Source organism: Vulpes lagopus, chromosome 7 (assembly GCF_018345385.1).
Source record: "Vulpes lagopus strain Blue_001 chromosome 7, ASM1834538v1, whole genome shotgun sequence".
Taxonomy (NCBI): domain Eukaryota; kingdom Metazoa; phylum Chordata; class Mammalia; order Carnivora; family Canidae; genus Vulpes; species Vulpes lagopus.
Window position 1 is genome coordinate 22,856,913 of NC_054830.1, and position 20,023 is coordinate 22,876,935.

Sequence of the window (20,023 nt, forward strand, 5' to 3'; positions counted from 1 at the left end):
TACATCTTACTAGGGGAGCCCCATGTCCTCAGAAGAAAGAAATCTCATTCTTTTTGGTTCTAGTTAAGGCCCTGGTGCTGACTCTCAGGCTTCAAGCACATGAGGGCAGAGTCCTCTCCCCCACAACCCACCACAAGACCAGACAATAGGGGATGGATTTTGTCTCCTAGGCAGGTCCAAGTGCCATTACCGAAAGAGAGGACAGCTTTTGTTCAGCCAGAAAGCCGCTATTGTATCCAGTGCCCTTCTAGATCTAACAGTCTGTGAATCTAAGCAAATTGTGCTACTTACTTCTCCATCTATGGAGATTTTTGTTCAAGTCTGGTGATGGAGGACTTTTATCTCTGTGGGGAATAAACTGATGTTTGTACAAAGGGGAAGAGGACTGGTGGCGATGGAAAGGAACAGAGGAGAAGGCAACAGAAAATAAAAAATGCCAACCGATCTTAACTGTTCGGAGTGCAGTCATTTTTCTGGGAAGGAAATGAGTCAATTATATTTGTCCTGTTATCATAAATATTTGCTGGTTAACCCCCGATATCTCCTGTGCTGCACTGCAGTGGGAGCCAAGGCTGTAACAGGTTTTATTCCTTTACTTCCTGTACTCTTTGCAGCTGTTTGGCAAGAGTTCCTTAAGCTCGTGTTTCAACCATCTCTTGTATAAATGCCCAGAATTCATGGCTGATTGAGCTACTTGAGCTTTGCACATGTAGACATTGGGAACATATCTTTGGGAAAGGTTTCATAGTGAGACAGTTTTGGCTGTGTGACCCATACATACCAAACCCTGACCTCAAATGTCTTCCTGAGAGAAGTAGAGTTACTGGGGACAGAGCATCATTTTGTGAAGATGGCACCAAAGCCTCTGCTAGCCCTGTGCTAGAGCCCTGGTAAATGGCATAATACCACACTCAAGACTCCTTTTGTCTAGATCAGGGCATGCAGTGTCTTTGAGAGAAACTTGGGTTGATACCCCAACTTTGTCATTCACTACCCACACTAGCTTGTTCTGATCACTCTCGTGAGGCACAGGGTCCTCTTTTGTAATACAGGGGTGATGATATTTACTTCCTGTTACTACTGTTGCTTACTGAACACCCTCAAACATAATGGTGTGAAACAATTACTTTCATATGTTCACACATGCTGTGAGCAGGAATCTGGACAGGAAAATCAAGGCTGTCTTACCTCTACTCCACAACATCTGGGGTTCTCACTGTGAAGACTCAACGATAAGGGTAGCTCAGTGGCTAGGACTATTACCCAGAAATATCTTTATTCACATGTCAGGTGGCTAATATTGGCTGTAAGCTAGGACCCCAGGTGAGCTGTCTGCAGGATACCTATACTGACCACACCAACATTGTCTTTCCATGTGGTTGCCTCGCGTGGGCTGGTTTGAGCTACCTTACAACATGGTGGCTGGGTTTCCAGAGCAAAGGAGAAGTGCATGATATGTTTATAATCTATCCTTGAAAGTCACATGGTACCATTTATCCCATACTCTCTATTGAGGCAGTCACAAAAGCGTGGGCACATAGACTTCATAGGAGTGTCAGCATTACCCTGTAAGTAACTGGGGTATGGGAGGTGTAGTTATGCCCCACTTCGGAAAATGCAATCTTGCATATGTGGCAGATTATATTGATTGATATCTATTACAAGAATATCATCATAACTTTGCCTTCCCGTAATAAACACTGTTGGTCAAGATCTTTTCTTCTTTTTGTATATTGCTGGATCTTTGCTTCTGTGTTCACAAAGGATATCAGTCTGTGGTTTGGTGGTGGTGGTTGTTTCATATTTTTGTAATTTGCCAAGTTTTGATAACAGCCACCTAAAAAAAATGGTTTAAGAAATATTTCCTTCTTGGGACCCCTGGGTGGTTCAGCAGCTGAGAGTCTGCCTTTGGCTCAGGGAGTGATCCCGGAGTCCTGGGATCGAGTCCCACATTGGGCTTCCTGCATGGAGCCTGCTTCTCCCTCTGCCTTTCTCTCTGTGTATCTCATGAATAAATAAATAAAATCTTTTAAAAAAAGTATTTCCTTCCATATCTTATTAAAAAGTTTGTGTAAGATTGCTTGATTTTTCTGTGAATATTGTTAGCATTCACTAATGAAATTTGCGCCCAGACCTTTCTTTGTGGGGAAGTTTTTAATTCCAAATTCATTTTCTTTTACAGATCTAGGGCTTTTTAGGTTTTCTATTTCTTATATTAATTGTGCTCACTTGTTTTTTTTTTAAGGAATTTGTCTACTTCATATAAGTTATTGAATTTATTAGCAAAAGGATGTTCATAATATTCTCTTATGTATTTAGGATCTATGGTGATATCCCCCATTTCATTCCTGATACTGACAATTTGTTATTAGTCTGGATATACATTTTTAAACTTAAGGGATATTTTCAAAGAACCAGCTTTTGGTTTTACCAGTTCTATTCTTTAGTTTGTTCATTTTCTGTCACATTGTTTTTTGCTCTAATTTTTTAGTTTTTTTAATTTTCCTCTGATTATATTGTATTTAATTTGATCTTTTTCTAGTTTCTTAAGGTAGAGCTTTGACTATTGATAGTACACATTTCTCCTTTTCTATTATAAGCATTTGAAATTATATGTTTCTAAGAACTAGTTTAGCCACATCTCACAACTTTTGATAGTTGCGTTTTCACTTTTATTGAGTTCAAAATATTTTCTAATACTGCTTGTGATAAGCAGATTTTGTGATGCATTGGTTGTTTAGAAAAGTGCTATTTTCCAAATACTTCCAGATTTTACTAGATATATTAGTTACAGATTTCTAATTTGATTCTCTTGTGTTCAGAGAATATATCCTATTATTTCAATAATTTTATTTCCTGACACTTGTTTTATAGCCCAGCATATAGACTTTCTTGGTGAATATTTCATATTTATACTTGAAAAGAATGTATATTCTGCAGATACTGTGCATATTGTTCTAGAAATATCATTGGGGTGACATTGTGTGATAATGCTGTTCATGTCTTCTATATCTTTACTGACTTCTGCCTCGGTGTTTTATCAATTGCTGAGAGGCTTGTTGAAATCACCAATGAAAATTCTGAATTTATCTGTTTCAGTTTTTGATTCTGCCAATTTTTGCATCATGTATTTTGAAGCTCTATTATTAGGAGCAGACATTATTCTTCTTGAGGAATGGACCATTTTATTATTATAAACTATTTTTATTTATCTCTTATAATATTCTTTGTCTTGAAGTCTATTTTGTTTGATATTAATATAGCCACCCAACTTTCTGTGATTATTGTTTTATATTGTTTTATTTATATTGGTATAAATTTGGTATATATTTCCATTTCTTTAACCTTTAACCCACATTTCTTTTTACGTAAAAGGTATTTTTGTAGGCAAAATATAATTGGATCTCTTTTTCTTTCTATCCAATCTGACAGTTTCTACTTTTTAAATAGTATATTTAATCCACTTACATTTTTTGAAGATTTGTTTGAGAGAGAGCATGTGGGGTGGAGGGGGAACAGACGGAGGAAAAGGGAGAGAGAGAATCTCAAGCCGACTTCCTGCTGAGCACAGTGCCCAGCTCAAGGCTTGATCTCATGACCCTGAGATCATGATCTGAGCTGAAATTGAGTAAGGTGCTTAACCGACTGAGCTACCCAGGCACCATTTTTCCATTTACATTTAAAGTAATTGTCTCTATTGTTTGGTTTTAAGTCCACCATATTGTTTAGAAATAGCTGTCTAATCTGTTCTCTTATTTTTCTTTTTTATTTAACTTTACCATATTGCCATAAACAAGTATATGTATTATATATGTTTTTGCGGGTACACACACCCACTGAACAATATATGTTTGAACTGCATAGGTCCACTTATATGCAGATTTTTTCCAATAAATACAGTATAGTGCTATAAATGTATTTTCCCTTCCTTATGATTTTCTTAATAACATTTTCTTTTCTCTAGCTTTCTTTATTTTAAGAATACAGAATATAATGCACATAGTGTACAAAATACATGTTAATCAACGGTTTATGTTATTTTTAAGGTTTCTAGTCAACAGTAGCCAATTTGTATTTAAGTTTCTGGGTAGTCAGACCCCGCCGGAGCCACCTCTGCCAGCAACATGTTCAAGGTAATTCAGAGGTCTGTGGGGCCAGCCAGCCTGAGTCTGCTCACCTTTAAAGTCTATGCGTCACCTAAAAGGGACTCACCTCACAAAACTTCTGTGAAGGTTAATGAGCTTTCACTCTACTCGGTTCCTGAGGGTCAATCTAAATATGTGGAGGAGCCAAGGACCCAGCTTGAAGAAAGCATTTCACATCTCCGACATCATTGCGAGCCATATACGAGTTGGTGTCAGGAAATGTACTCGCAAACAAAGCCCAAGATGCAGAGCTTGGTTCAATGGGGGTTAGACAGCTATGAATATCTACAAAATGCACCTCCTGGATTTTTTCCAAGACTTGGTGTTATTGGTTTTGCTGGCATTGTTGGACTTCTTTTGGCTAGAGGGTCAAAAATAAAGAAGCTGGTGTATCCACCTGGGTTCATGGGACTAGCTGCCTCTCTTTATTATCCACAACAAGCCATCGTATTTGTCCAGGTCAGTGGGGAGAAATTATATGACTGGGGTTTACGAGGATACATAGTCGTAGAAGATTTGTGGAAGGAGAACTTTCAAAAGCCAGGAAATGTGAAGAATTCACCTGGAAATAAGTAGAATGCTCCATGCTCTGCCCATTTTAATCAGTTATAGGTAAACATTGGAAACTCCATGCATTTTCTACAGAAAAAATGGCAGAGAAGTCAGTACTGAATGTAGTAAATTGGCTTTCTTCTTCAGGAAAAACTATATACCAGGCTTCTTTGTTATCTTGGGTGATACCATACTACCAGTGGACTAATCGGAAATCCTTTCACCTAGAGATAATGTCCAGCATTAGAACTCCTGGTTCTCATGTTGCTATTTATGTACATAATTAAAATTCTGAATTAAAAAAAAAAAAAAAGTTTCTGGGTAGTCAAAAGTTACATGTGAATTTCTGACTGCATGGGAGGTTGGTGCCCCAACCACTTTATCTCCACTATTGGCCTATTGGCTAAGCTATACCTCTTAGTTGTGCCCTTTGGTTGATTGTTCTAATGTAACAATTTGCATCTTCAACTTTTCAGTCTCCCTTTCTCATAATGGAAGTAACTTAAAACAGTTTACTCCATGCTCTCTTTCCATCCTACGTGCTACTATTATTATACTTTTTACTCCTACATATATTATAAACCCCACATAATACATTGTTTTTATTTTGCTTAAAATAGTTAATTAAAAAGTGAGGAAAAAATCTCAATGTTTACCCACATAGTTTCCATTTCTGGTCCTATTTATTCTTTTGTATAGAATCAAGCTTGCATCTGGAATCATTTTCCTTCAGCCTGAAAATTTTTAAAAAAAAATCTTTTCTAAAGTGCAACTCCACTGACAGTGAATTCCCTCAGTTTTTTTTTTTTTTTTTTGTCTGAAGTGTTTTGTTTCACCTTCTTTGGAGGGATATTTTCACTGGATATAGAATTTTAGATGTACATTTTTTTTTCATTACTTTAAACCAGTGGTTCTGTTATCATTTGGCTTGCATTGTTTCTGGTGAGGGTCAATGATAATTCTTACCTTTGCACTATACATGTGTATTTTATCTTATTGATTGCTTTAAGATTTTATGATTGATTTTCAACAATGCTGTACCTTGGTATTGGTTTTTTAGTATGTATTTATCTTGCTTGAGGTTTATTAAGATTCTTGGATTGGCATATTTATAAATTTCATCAAATTTGAGTTGTGTAACCAATCTGTTTTCATTTCTTTTCGGTCCCTCATCCACTGCACATGATTTTGGAATTTTAATCACATATATATTCATCTGCTTGATATTTTCCTACTGGCTACTAAAATTCTCTTTGAATTTCTCTCTCTCTCTCTTTCAATTTCAGTTACTTCCATTGCTATATCTTTAGGTTCACTGATCTTTCCTTCTGAAATGTCTAAAGTGCAATACCATCCATCTCTGGCCTTTTCAATTCTAGGGGTTTTATATGGTTTTTATTTTTACTTGGTTTTGGCATTTGTTTTTAGTTTTCAGTCTTGCCTTCATAATATTCAACTTTTCCTTTAAATCCTTGATTACATATTTAACAACTGATTTGAAGTCATGGTTTCTACTTGCATCATTTCTGGCTATATTTCTATTGATTGATTGTTTTCCTTCTTAAGAGTCACATTTTCCTGTTTCTGTATATAGCAGTTTTTTTATTAGCTGTTGGATATAATGACATCATGATTGTGGGCATTGTGGTAAGTGTCTGGGTTTGTTGTCTTCCTTTAAAGAGTGTTGAGTTCTATTCTGGCAGCCAGGGAATTTACTTATGTATGAGCTTGGCCCTTTACATGCTTGGTTTTAAGCTTTGGTTAAGCAGGTGTGTCTTTCAGTCTATGGCTAGTTTAGTTGTAATCCAAGGAACAACCTTTCTGGAGTTCCTACCAAATGTTCCAGGTCTTTAACAGAAAATTCTATTCTAACTGGTTGGAACTTGTAAATTCCCAGCCATAGTTTAAGCCTAATAGATTTTTTTTTTTTTTTTTTTTGGCTTTCAGCTTTATTGAAGTTCCCCTCCCACCCCATCACTGCCTCTGTAATTGTGCTTTACTCACCAGTCCTGTGGAGTCCCACCCTACACATAGTCATTTTAGTGTTAAACCAAAAACTCAGGAAGACCTCCCTGTAAGTTTCTGGCACTCTTTCTTTGTTTAACTTTCTCTCTTCAGTGTTCTATCTTTAAAATTTCAGCCACCTCAGCCTCTATAAACTCTGATTAATTCCTCCTCAATTCAGCACAACAACTAGGCTTTTCATGGGCTCAACCTCCCTATTCTAAGATCTTGTAACTGCTTCCAGGCAGAGTATTGGAGTGATCATGAGTCTCACTTTGCTTTTTTGCCCTTCTAGGAAGTGAAGTCTGTGTTGATTGTTGACCAAAATCAAAGGAATTTTTTTGTGTGTATCCTGTCCACTTATTTACCTGTTTGTGTCAAAAGGGCTAATCCAATACTAGTTATGCTATCGTGACCACAGTAGAAATTTAGAAATAAAAGTTGATTAATTGGTTAGTTTGTTTTATCATCAAGATTACTTAATTACATTGTTTCATTTATTTATTCCTATTCAAGATTAACAAACATTGAGTTTAGATTACTGTTACCAGAGAATAATAATCATCTTTTTTTAAAAAAAAAACTTTTTAAGACAGTGACAATTTACTGGATATGACTTGAGATAGTTTTTATTGAAATGTAATACTATACTAAGTCAGTTTAATTGTAAGATGGCCTTATTTATGCCTCTTTCTTTATTCCTTGATCATGTTACCTAACTTAAGAATTCAATATGAAAAGCTCAGGTTTTGGCATTTGGATTCTGTCAGAAGTATATGTTTTAATGTGAACTTCAGAACTTTATTAGCCTCTTTGAGATTTGGGACCAAGTGTCACTGGTAAGACCTGACTTTCTTAACTAAGAGAAAGAAAATCCTGTAATAGAAAAAAAAGGCACTAGGAAATAAAGATATTTGATAAGAGTTACTCTGTTTTATGATTTAATTATAAACTAATCAAGACCATGAGAAAAACTTCACTGTAAATACACATGGACTTCAAAATTATAGGAACATGTGTTTGGCAAAGCGTGCTTAAGGATTGCCAAACACCAGATTTGGAGGATGGAGAGCAAAATGTATTTTGAGGGGTCAGCAGTTCTAGCATATTAATAGGTCTCCTTTCTACATGACCAAAACAAGCCCAAAGTAGTCTTCTAGTAGTCCATGTGTCAGCAGGTTAGAACAGCAGCTCCCTTCTGTTCTACTAGTAGACCACTTAATTTTTAGTTTTATATTGTGTTCCTCTCATTATCCATTAACAGATTATTCGAAATTTTTAGAAAAAAACTAATTGGATCATGTGACTTGTTTATCCTATGTGGTCAAAAACAAGATTTGGAGTCAATCTTAGTTTCCCCATCTTTGGGATATAAATGACTAGATCTAGTCCCTAGAGTTATGTGGGAATTTCTCATGAGGATGCATTCAGAGGCCTTAACTCTTGGCCTGGCTTAAAGTAAGCACTCAGCATGTGCACGTTTTCATTGTTAGTAAATGACATCCAGTCTTGACTTGCAAAGTGCTCAGGTGCATAGAAGAACTTGTTCAACACATGGCTTTGGCAGTTCTTTCTCTTTCCAGGTGAACATAAAATATATTCATTGATGGGCCAAGGTGAAACCAATATGTAAGGGAAGGAAATGTTAATAGATTTTTCATAGAAGAAAACTTGTAAACTGCAATCACAGACAAGAATCACAGAGTGTGTATGGGGTTTCCTGAAGGATCTCCTAATCTGAACATCCACAGAGGATTATCTGTCCCCCACAGCTCACACCTTTACCCTCAAAAGTTACTTACTGTGTTCACTTCTGGAAGATACAAACTTGATAGATAAACTTGGCAGATAGATAAGATAGTCTCTTGCTTTTTCTTAATAGGTTATAATGTTTTCCATAGGCAGCAGGAAATGGAAGGACCTTTAAGTTATAGTGTAGAGATAGAGATCATCTGCTGTGAAACGTGTAACTTACCAGGTTGGCCACTAAAAAGTATAGCACTGACACTGTGGCCCATCCTTTTTGAGTATGCAGAATACATGTGTACTTTTTTTTTTTTTTTTTGGCCCTTTTGATATTTTCTGTCTATATAGATTTTTTTTCCACTGCAGACATGGAGGGTGCCTGGAGATTCATTCACTTTATAATTAACAAAGGATGTGCATTGAAGGTAGGGTCTTTCTGGTCATCTTTCTTACAGGCCCAATATTTCTAGTTAAGTTGCTACACAGATTTCTTTGTGGTTCAACAGTTTGGCAGATCCCTGCAAACTCTCCTCTTGGAAGACATCTGTTGAGTGAAGTAATGGTTTCATTGCAAACTCTTGAGTTTTCATTAATTTTCCTCTGTGGGTTTTCAATGTCTCCTTTTGTGGAGAGAGTGGGAACCCATTCATCTCTTTTGGAGGGTTTCAAGTTCTTTGGCTCATCATCTCCCCTGGTAAGACCTTCCTTGGAGGACAATTCTCGCCACTGCTGACCCTTCTGGGTCTCTGTGTCTGTGACCTGCCAAATGGGCTCTCTCCTTCCAGACATCAAGGTCCGTGTCTCTCCCAGGTGGCTGCAGATCCAGGTGATGGAAAGCTGAAAGAAAGTATCAGTACCTTCCTCTGTTGCACCCCTGTTGGTACTTCTCCTCCTACATCCCTTTCCTCCCCCCACCTTCTCAGTACAATGTCTCCTTATATGGCCCTGAGTTGGCTCCAAGTTCATAGTCTCAGAGGAATTATATGACATGCATAAATTATGAAACATTTTTGCAAATTAAGTTTTAATTAAAACCAGCAGCTTAGAGTATCCAACTGGAAGCAGTCACAATGTTGAAAAGTGACACTGGTAGGATGGGAGTTCAGGAGAAGGTCTGAGTGGGTTTGCATCCTGTTTAGATATTTCCAAAATGAATCCTGCAAAAAAGAGCTTCCTTCCCTATCAGATCCTCCTTAATCTACACTGATCCCTGGACTGCCATGTGGACCAATGTGGTTTTCAAATAGGAAATACAGATGCATCATGGTGGTGGTTTTATCTGGACTTTGCCAAATTCCCTTTCGATTCTACCAATCCATGTTCTCACAGGAAACTGATAGAACCTTGGGCTCCCCCACATTGCCAGAACTCCAGATAATTTTTCAGCAAGATGACCACACAAAATAAAGCTGAAGAATGACAATTTTAATTGGAAACTTATTTTTCCAATACAATGCAGAGTTCAAGCCTGATGAGAAATGACTTCTTATTGTGAGAATTTTTAGAACATTATAACAAGCAAAATGTCTGGGGCTTTCCCCCAGCTGATAGTCCTTAGCTATATGTAATGTGAGAATTGTTCTGGCCTGCCCATTAATAATCCACATTTTCCAGCATCCCCCAAAATGTCTGCCATCAAGTGAATAATTTATGCATGCTTGTTTTTCATCTAGGCAGGGCTCTACTGCTGCAACAAAAATACCAGGTCTTTTTTATCCAAAATTAAGTTTGAAAAATCTGACCTTTAGTTATCAATTTTCTACTAAATAACCTGGAGGTGCTAGTCTGCAGTAAGCAGGACAGTGTTCTCTGGAGACCCACAACAGAGCTAACCCTTTGGCCATTCAGGGATTTTAAAATTGAATATCCTCTGTCTTTAACTCATTTGGACTGGAAATATTTAATCCATGTAATCTAACCTTTAAAAATTACTGGAAGATTTTTTAAGATGACAATACATAGTGCTGACTTAAGGGTGGTGAAGTGAACATTGAAAAGTGAACATGGAATCCTGCTCAGAGTGTAAATTAGGACAGCATTCTAGAAAGCCACATGGACTGAAATATGCAATGCCCTTCAACTAATAACTCACTTCTTGAAAAGTTGAGAGTATGTGCAACAGTTTTACTACAAAGATGTTTATTACAAACATGTGCACACTACAAGGATGTTTATTGCAGTCATTTACTTTAGTGACAAGGAGAATACAGCCTAGATAGTTCATAAGTGATTTATCATATATTCGAATAATGGAATACTGTGCAGTCATTTAACATAATATTAACTGAGAACAACAATCGGTGTTAGGGGAAAAAAATGGATGTTCTTGTCATAAGTGGCCTTAAATGTCTCCTTTTGCCTCTCTTTAATATCTGATTTTCTACAAGGAATATGCATTGCTGATACGATTTTTGTTTTAAAGAAACACTTTAAAAAGCAAGTATGTTGCAAAGAAAGGTCCTTCTATCCATATTTTTCTTGCTTTTAAACATACTGTTGGAAAAAAAGTTAAAGTTCTATCTGTACCCCAAACTAGATGTTGAGAAATCATTAATAAACTGTATGTGGTCAGATAAGATAACACTAAAAATGATAAAAGCAAGAGAATTTGGAGTACAGAGATAACCATTCTGCCTGTGAGTCTTTCTAACAAAGCTTGAAAGACTTCTCGGATATGAAAAAAAAAATTCCAATGAGGATGTGAATAATTTTAGAGTAGAAAAATCAGTTCTGTTTATTTTCTTTTGTTGACCCAGTTTTTATTCTTGTCTTCCGGTCTGCAGGGTTGTCTACCTCAACCACTGCTCTCCTGCTTTCCACACCCCTGCCCCCATGCTGCCATCACCACCATGAACAAGGGTTAGTTGAACCATGAGACTGGACAGGTAGCATCAATGAAGGATTGTAGAATGAGCAACAGGGTGCCCACATTTAAGGAGGAAGAGAAGGAGGAAGAAGTAGAGGAAGTAGACTGAATAAAAGCCAGGCGAGGAGGAGATTCTGAGGAGCAGGACAATGACAAAGACACACTCTTGTCTCTTGACGCATTTAACATTGTCATAAAGACCAAAATAGGATACCCTGTGTTTTGTGAGGAAATTTCCCATAAGCCATTGGAAATCTTTTGAGGACATTTCTCCTCAGTGTTTTTGAAATTGAGCAAACAATATGGAAATTTCTGATGAATCCCTTGATCTAGACAGGTAATATCTAGTTGTGAGCAGCCATGGTGTATACCAGAGATGACCAGCTACAAGTATCTGTGGGAATAATGAGAACTCAGTTCACTCAGGATGTCCCCATGGCTCCTACTAAGCTGGAAGCCACTAGAAGCTAAGTCCCATGGATGGATGTGGGGCCCAAATGACACCATTGGCACTGAGTTCTGCCTCTCTAACTTCACACCTTTCATAGTGTTGGCTTTACTCTTAGGCCCCATTTGGCGAACTGTTCCCAGAGGTGCATCCTCTCCGACTCTACTTCAGGGAGCAAAGGGAAAAGAAGAGAAATGAGGAAAGGGATGTGATTATTGGTGACTTCTATAAAAGTTCTCATTAGATTCGTTTAGGTCACATGTCCACTCTGAGCCAGTTGCTATGGCCAGAGGAGAGTGATGAGTTGGTTGGCTTAGGTCTTGGCACTGTCCACATCAAGGGGCTTATAGCAAAGCCTTAGCCAAAACATAGGAACTACTACAAAAGGAAAGTGCTTATGATGAAAACAAAGAGACACATGTCCATTGTAAAAGTCACATACTGCCTAAGACAACTTATCCAGGCTATCCAGACACCTGATTCCAGGTCTGTGGGCCTATTTATGGATCACGAGGTACTTGGTTGTTGGTATAATCTCTCATACATTGTAAGGTTAGGGACAACTCTGAAAACTCCAGAGGTTACAAGGTCAAGGGGTAAAAACAACAAATATTATGGGCCAAGGGCTGTTGTAGGTTCTCAGCAGGTATTTATCTCACATAATCCTCACATTAATCCCTTGCTATAGTGTTACTATTGGTCTTGCAGATGAGAAATCTGAGCTCAGAGATTATTTTTTTTATTGTCCACATCCTCACAGTAAGTGGTAGACATAGGATTTGAAACCTGGTCTACCAGACTCTAAGGCTCTCCCCTCTTCATCCCTTCCTTCCTGCTTCTTTTCCTTCTCTCCTTTTCCCTCTCCCCACAACCCTCCCTCCTTCCCTCCTTCCTCCATTTCCTTTCTCCTTTCTTCCTTCTTTCCTTCCTTCTTTCCTTTCTTCTTTCCTTCCTTCCTTCCTTCCTCCCTCCCTCCCTCCCTCCCTCCCTTCCTTCCTTCCTCTATAACCCCAACAAATATGTCCTGAATGATTAACAAGGGCCAGATATAGAACAGGTGTAGTCCCTAATGATAAAACAATGAATACAATAGATGTGGGCCCTGGATGACTCTTAAATTCTTATGTGGAGAAGTAATTAAAAAATAAGATGATTACAGAAGGTGATGTATGCTAAGAGAGGAAAAAACTAAATGATGCTATAGAAAGACACTCGGTTGAGATAGGGACTTCAGTCAGAGTAGATGCCACCAGAGCTGAAATCTGACAGATGGGTAAGAATTGGTAAGGCCAGGCTTGTAGGCAGTGTTAGGGAATTGAGTTGGGCAGGGGACAGAGCATTAGCCAATCAGATAAAATAGCCATACAAAGCCTTTGAGGCAAGTGAGCACTGGCAAAGTACCAGGTTTATATGTTTCGATTATTCTGGACGCAGTATAGAGACAGGACTGGGGGGAGGAGTCAAAGTGAGGAGACGAAGAGCAACCATGGTGGCTTGGCATGTGGTGGCGGAAGTAGATGGATGTGGGACAGAAACTACACTGCCAAATCTTAGCTCATCAGAGACCTTCTATGCTTGATGTGCTGGTTTTAGAGTTTGAGCCAATTAGCAGAACTTCCTCTGATATATAAGAGGAATAGGGATCTTTATCCAAATTGCTTAATGGAGAAGAATGGAAGATTATAAATGCAAACATGCACAAGAAAAATAAATGAACACAAGGAAACTTTGCAGCAAGCAGGGATTTATCTCTCATTCATAAGGCTTGAGGCAAAGGGCCAGTTTTACAAAATGGAATAAACATATGTAGGCCAGGCTTTTTTTTGTTTTACACAGTTGGCAGGAAAATACTTTGTTTCCCATTTGGTCTTTACATATTTCATAGTGAAATGTGTTGTTTTGATCAATAGATCTTTAATTGGAGTTTTATTTTTGAAAAGGAGTCCATTCAACTCTGGAACTTCATTGAGTGAGAGTGATGGATGGACATCCCCTCCATTGCTCCATGACTCTGTGCAGAAATCTGAGATAGAAATGAAATGAATAACAAAAGTTAAAACAAAAGGGCTTCCTTCCCTTGCTGGAGGTACTATCTCACTTTGAAGAACCTTTATTTAGCTTTAGGGACTCAGAGCACTCTCTGATCTCCTACCTCCCTCCTGGCTCTTCACTGCTCTTTTGACTGGCTCCTTTAGACTCACAGACCTCTACCTGGTGAGATATTCCTGTTCTGTCCCTGGCACAGACTCTCTTCTTTCTCCATGCACTCTCTGAGTGACCTTATTGGCATACTGACATTGACCACATTGCCCACCCTACACCTCTGCCTGCAAATCTAAGAGGCACCCTAAAACTGTCAATGGCAGACAAAACTCAACTCAATTGCTTTCCTCAAATATTCTCCTCCTTTTGCCTTCCTCTTTTCGGTAAATGGCTCTTCCATTTTTGCATTTGCGTGGATCAAAACCCTTGGAGGCGCTTGTGATGTCTCCTTCTTACATATTACCATTTCAGTCTCCACTGTCTCTACTCTGAAATAGATCTAAGGTCATACCACTGCCTGCCACCTCCACCACAAGCACCCTGATTCAGTTCTCCATTATTTCTTATTTGGAATATTCACTGCCCTTCCTATTGGCCACCTTTCTCAAATTCTGTCTTTGCTGCTTTCTGGCCATGTGACCTTGTAGTTCCATCATCTGCAAAACTGGGGCAATAATAGAATTTACCTAATAAGGTTCCTGTGAGTTTTGATTAAGTTGATAGAAGTGAAGCAGTTAGAATGGTAGATAGCTGGCCATAGCTGTTATGTTTGCCTGTCATTACTGCTGTCTTCACCAGCCTAATGTGTGGTTTCCATCCTCAAAATAACCTCATAGTTCAGAATGACTGCTACAGAACCAGCCATCACATCTACCTTACTGGCAGCAGGATGGAGTGGAGGGAGTCCTTTTAAGAACACTCTCTGGAAAAGCCACATCCATGGATATCTCATTGACCATGACTGAATCATTTAGGCACACCAAGCTCTAAGAGGGTCAGTTAGCTGACCCTGGCTAAAAGTTTGGTTTCTATTACCAAAATAGAAAAAGCAGTTAATGCAAGAGGGAATAACCATACCATGAATGGGACGCATGTGGTATTTATTATGAGGGCATGTGAGAGGGCACATGATGCAAGAGGTCAGACAAGGCTTCTTTGAGGCAATGACAACTGACCAGAGAAGTAGGCATTTGCTAGGTGCGCCACAAGGAGGGGCACAAGGGAGACTTCCAGTATGAGGAAAGAATAAGCGTAAATGTCTGTGACAGGAGAGGACATGGTAAATATTTATGCTACGTGGTTACATCATGCACCACACGCTGAGAAAAGTGGTAAGCTGGATTTTCCATCTCCATACAAACTCTCCCAGAAGGGGTGGTGCCAGAACTTCTTGGTCCCCTTTCCAGTATGGCATATGCCCAGACAGAACAGCCTGAGAAGTCCCCAAGTCCGTCAGGAGCTTGGGTTGGTGCTCAAGCCCTTGGTCTGCATGAGGAGCAGCACCTTGAGCCTGATGGATAAAACAGAAGTGGAGCTTCAGAGAGACTTGACTTTGACCCTCAGGTCAAGCATTTCCCAGCTAAGTGGCCTAGGCCAGGTACTTAGCTGTTCTAAATGTTATCTGTTTCCTCATCTGTCAACCAGGGAGTTCTAACCTGGAGGTCCACTGTGAGGAGGACCAACATTGTGCAAGGTGAACAATTGCTCAGTCAAATACCTGGTCCATTGAGAGTGTCCCTTACAGAGTGGCTTGTGCTGTCATCTTCAGCTTCATCACCTTTCCTCTCCTTCATTCTCTTTTGAAAGACACTTTCTCACTTTTTCCACATTTGCATGCCAGGTATCTCATGGATGCATTCAGGACCCAGCTTTTCTCTAGGAATATAGAAGCCTGGAGCATACCACTACCTTCCTTCCTTCCTTCCTTCCTTCCTTCCTTCCTTCCTTCCTTCCTTCCTTCCGTCCTTCCTTCCTTCCTTCCTTCCTTCCTTCCTTCCTTCCTTCAACTGGAGGGTTTGCACAGTTGGATACAGAATCATACACCTTGGGTGAGTTTAGCCTGGAAGGAAACTGAAGCTACCAGTGTAGACCCTTATGTAGTAAGTGAAGAAACAGATCCAGAGACTTGGAGGCTGGTTGACAATGCCTAACAAGGTGGCTTTTTCAAAAGAGATGTTGCCTCACCATAGGCCACATGATGAGAAGTTCCCAGGCTGCTTTCATGTGAATCCATGGGTTAGTGAGACAGTCGGTACATATATAGACACCCACACCAGGCATGTGGGAATCCAAGAGTTCATGTCCATCCTTCTGGCAGAGAGATTTCTTTTTCTCTTGAAAGCTGTCAGCTTGGATTATCAACATGGTGTGTTTGTGGAGGTAATGTGGATTCAAGGCAGTTACCCCGATTCTCTTTCCCTAGCATCTGCCTTAAACATAACCTAGAAACAGGGTACCTTCTTTAACAAGGAGGACACCGGTTACAGGCACAGCTTAGAGAACTTCTTAAAGACTTGCATAGAGGGTAAATACCCTCATGCTTTCATGGTGCTTTTGACCAAGCAGGGGAGAGACATTAAGCAAATATCGGCATACAAATCGTAGATGTACTCAGAACTACAAAGAAAAAGTGCAGGAAGACCTTGAGAGATCATCGTGTCCAGGGATATGGTTTGCCATTCCTTAGTTTTTAGCCCACAAAGGACATTGCTATTTGGCTCTTACATTCTTTCCAACAAAACTCAGACATAACTTCAGAATCCTCCTCAACATGGCCCTCCAGACAACCATTACTAATCAGTCAGACTTGGCTCTCAAGACGAAATCTATTGGCCATCCCAGATTTGGCCCATTTCCCAGCCCTCCCTCCACCATCCCTTTTTTACAGACAAGCATCTGGCCAAAGGCTGGAAGGCACGTGCCTCAAGACTCCAGCCAGAGGCCTCAAGTAACTGGCTGGTCAGATTCCCAGCTCAGGCATGCGTATAGTTTGTGACTGTTGGGGGGGATGATGTATCGTCAGGGGAGCTGACTCCCAAGTAGTAGCATCTGTGGCTGCTAATGATCCGATCTAAATTTGCTGGGTTCTATTCTGAAGCTCCTTCTCAGGTCCAACCTGTTGAGGGCACTGCAAGCTATAATTTCTCTTCCTTCAAGGCACCAATAGGAAAGTGGCTCTTTGTTCTCATGAGTTATTTCTTGAGGAAAATATATGTTTTGTGGAGAGTTTGAGGACAGTGTTAAACTAAGGACATCACCACAAAGTCCTAGTCTCTCATTTTCCTTCTCTTGTGCTTAAATGGATGAGTCAAAAAGAGGTGTTTCCTGCTCAACTGAGATGAAGCTTCCAGAAAGAAAGAAAGGGTAGCTCCCCTTTCAGAGGCCTGTCAAGTCCAGCAGTGTGTGCAGGGCTGAACCTTGGTATTTATTTTACAGTTCATCAAACATTTGTAATTCGCTGGGCCCCCCATGCATTTCGTATGACAAGCTGTGATTCAACACAAATGCTTTCCTAAGGAAATGTGCATTTATCATTCCCTTAATGTTCATGTCTCTAAGGTTTCTTTTCTGTCATATGAAAAAATATTTAATATTCAAGAGACTTTACTTGAAGGGATCCCTCATTTTAGGTTCAATTTCTCACCTCTTAGTACATATTTTCTGAACTCTTTAAGAAGCACTGGAGGAACTCATAAGCTTCCTTATTGAATACTGGTCACCATAACCATAAGTAGGATAAAAGAATAAGAAAAGTATGCTTGTACTATTCCTGTTTCCTTAAATTGGGAGACCTTTGGGGATAAAATTGCTTGAAAAATGAGTGTTGGAGAGGTTGGGCCTGCTTTTCATGGATATACTTCCAATTATTCTGTAGATGTCTCTGAGATCCAAGACATCTTGTTGGTTTGGGTCTATACCTTCTGTCCTTTGCTGGGCTCTATCCATAGGTACAGGGCTTTAGGAAGCCCTGGTCTTAGTGCAGATAAAGAACACATTCTTCCCAGGGTTAAATGAATGGGAAAGGCAAAAGGTTCAAATGAGACCCTAGGATTTCTGGTTTAGTGGTCTTGCATCTTCTGGCACTTCCAATGTTATAAGCTCTAGAGAGACAGAGAGAAAAGTCTGCTGTCTAATTTCCTAGCATTCATGGCCTTTATTGTGTGAGTTGGTTGAATTTGCACATTCTAAAGTCAGGCAACCCAGCTCTACAATTTATTATCTATGGGACAGTATATAATTACTTATCCTCCAGGTTCCATTTTATTTTCCATCTGTAAAATGGGTAATAAGGGTATCTAGTACTGGGTTGCTTTTATTGGTGGGACATTGCAAATAAAAAGCTCAAAACAGTGCCTGGTGACAAGCTCACACACAATAAATGTTAGTCTCTATGATGGGAATTAAGTCTTGAAAATGATGTAACTCCTAGATTTGGTATTTAATACATAGATAATGTAATTTCTATTTCAGAGTGGAAAAATGCTTTTCAAAACATCACATGCTCTAATGGCAGTCACAAATACAGTGGCATTAAACCACAGCCTAATAATCTCAATGTTGAAAAATAGACAAGTATGTCCCATAAATGTTCATCTTTTCCCATATACCTATAATTTCAGTTTCTTGCTTGTACCATTTGGAAAGCTATTATGTCTTATTTTATGGATTAACTGACTGTCTTTTCGTTGCTCTTAGAGTATCAGCTTTACTTCAAGTGCACAAATCCTCGTGCATGCTTCCTTAACCACCAATAAAGAGAACAGTTAATGTGCTACAAAGCAAGAAAAATTGACTTTAAAAACAGAACATTTTTCTAATGGTCTTACCTTTATATACAGAAAGGTTTCTCAACCTTGGGCACAATCAACATGTGGGCTGAATAATTCTTTTTTGTGAGGGCTATTTCGTGCACTATAAGATGTTTAGAAGCATCCCTGGTGTCTACCCACAAGAAGCCAAGAGCTCTGGCTCCCTCCCCTCCCCTCCCCGGTTTTGACAATGCCAGATGTCTCTAGGCAGTCCTTCTCCACTAGGAAACCATTGGCATGCAAGAAGGAGGAATTGGGCCTTGGAAATGTGTGTTTGGGACTGCAGAACAGAAGAACCTCAGGTCTAGCACTGCAGGAAGTTGCCAAACTGCCTGCACAGGCATGGTGATTCCCAAAACATGTGCTCACAGATTATCTGTTGATCCTACAGATTCAGACAGCAGGTTGAATAATCAACACCATAGCTTAATTTGGGGAAATGACTTGGCTTTAGTTTTATTTCCCTCTTTTTTCTCCCAGTTTTGGTTTTTCCATTTGCCAGTGGTGACCAAATGAAGTTTTACAATTAATCTTGACTTTTTAGGTAATGATTGCTTTTTTTCTTTTCTTTTTGTTTTGTTTTCCTGTTATTTTTCAGCTCCCTCAGGCACAAAAGGTAAACTCTTTTCCATCACATTGCAGTCATCCCCAGAACTTGCAAATTGTGCATGTCTCCATGATTTTGTGCATTCAGTACTGTTCATGACCAGTGAAATGGTTTTCCCTCTTAAAACTTCAAAAATTTGAGGTTGGGCAGGTGCAGAAAGGCCAACAAATTCATCTGTCCACTGTCTCCCTGCCCAGTTTGTCCCATCAAAGAACCTTCTTATGGACAGTTTGAGGGCAGCTCTGTACCCAACCATTTTACTAAGAATTCTCAAAGAGTAAGTTTAGCACAATCCTTCAAACATAGCATTCCAGGTCTTCCCTGAGGTACTTTCCTAGGGATGCAGCTAATGTGAATAATTTGTAAGGCCCAGTGACTAAGTGTATAGATTCTGGGCTCTTAAGCCAAATCTCTGAAGACTCCCCATGGGTTTCATTAATTGCAAAATCAATAGCTTCTTTGCTTGTCTCATCGCCTATACCACCTGGAGAGCATTAGAGCAAAGTTCTTGCCAATGTCAGACCCTTTCACTGGTCCTCATTGTCTGTCTGAGATGATCTAGTTTCACCATGTAGACTGTTCTCTGTCCAGTAAGATTCCATGTGATTGCCATGCTGGCTTTGCTGTGTTGTCCCCATGGCATGTCATTGTATCCTAAGGACAGTTATGGAAGAAAACATGACACATGATGCCTGTTGACTTATTCTGGGATATTTCACAAACACAAGCAAGATTTCCAGAAGACACAGTGATTTCTGGGGGCCAGATGTGGGTTGGTTTTGTTTCAAGAGTTGAGGTAAGGCA

General features: G+C 39.4%; 2 protein-coding genes across 4 annotated transcripts in view; both read left to right on the forward strand.

Annotated features, from left to right (window-relative positions):
• Window positions 1-20,023, forward strand: part of CACNA2D3 (calcium voltage-gated channel auxiliary subunit alpha2delta 3) — an 833,484-nt gene that overhangs the window by 579,248 nt on the left and 234,213 nt on the right. For 2 of the 3 annotated variants that reach the window (XM_041762548.1, XM_041762550.1), the window contains one exon: window positions 19,211-19,228. The exons of the other annotated variant lie outside the window; for it this stretch is intronic. In XM_041762548.1, the coding sequence (XP_041618482.1) occupies window positions 19,211-19,228 (18 nt within the window). The remainder of the gene's footprint in view (window positions 1-19,210; window positions 19,229-20,023) is intronic. 3 annotated transcript variants of the gene reach the window in all.
• Window positions 4,101-5,010, forward strand: LOC121495294 (MICOS complex subunit MIC26). Its single transcript, XM_041762551.1, has one exon. It carries the CDS (start codon window positions 4,125-4,127, stop codon window positions 4,719-4,721), a length of 597 nt encoding a protein of 198 aa, XP_041618485.1. The 5' UTR covers window positions 4,101-4,124; the 3' UTR covers window positions 4,722-5,010.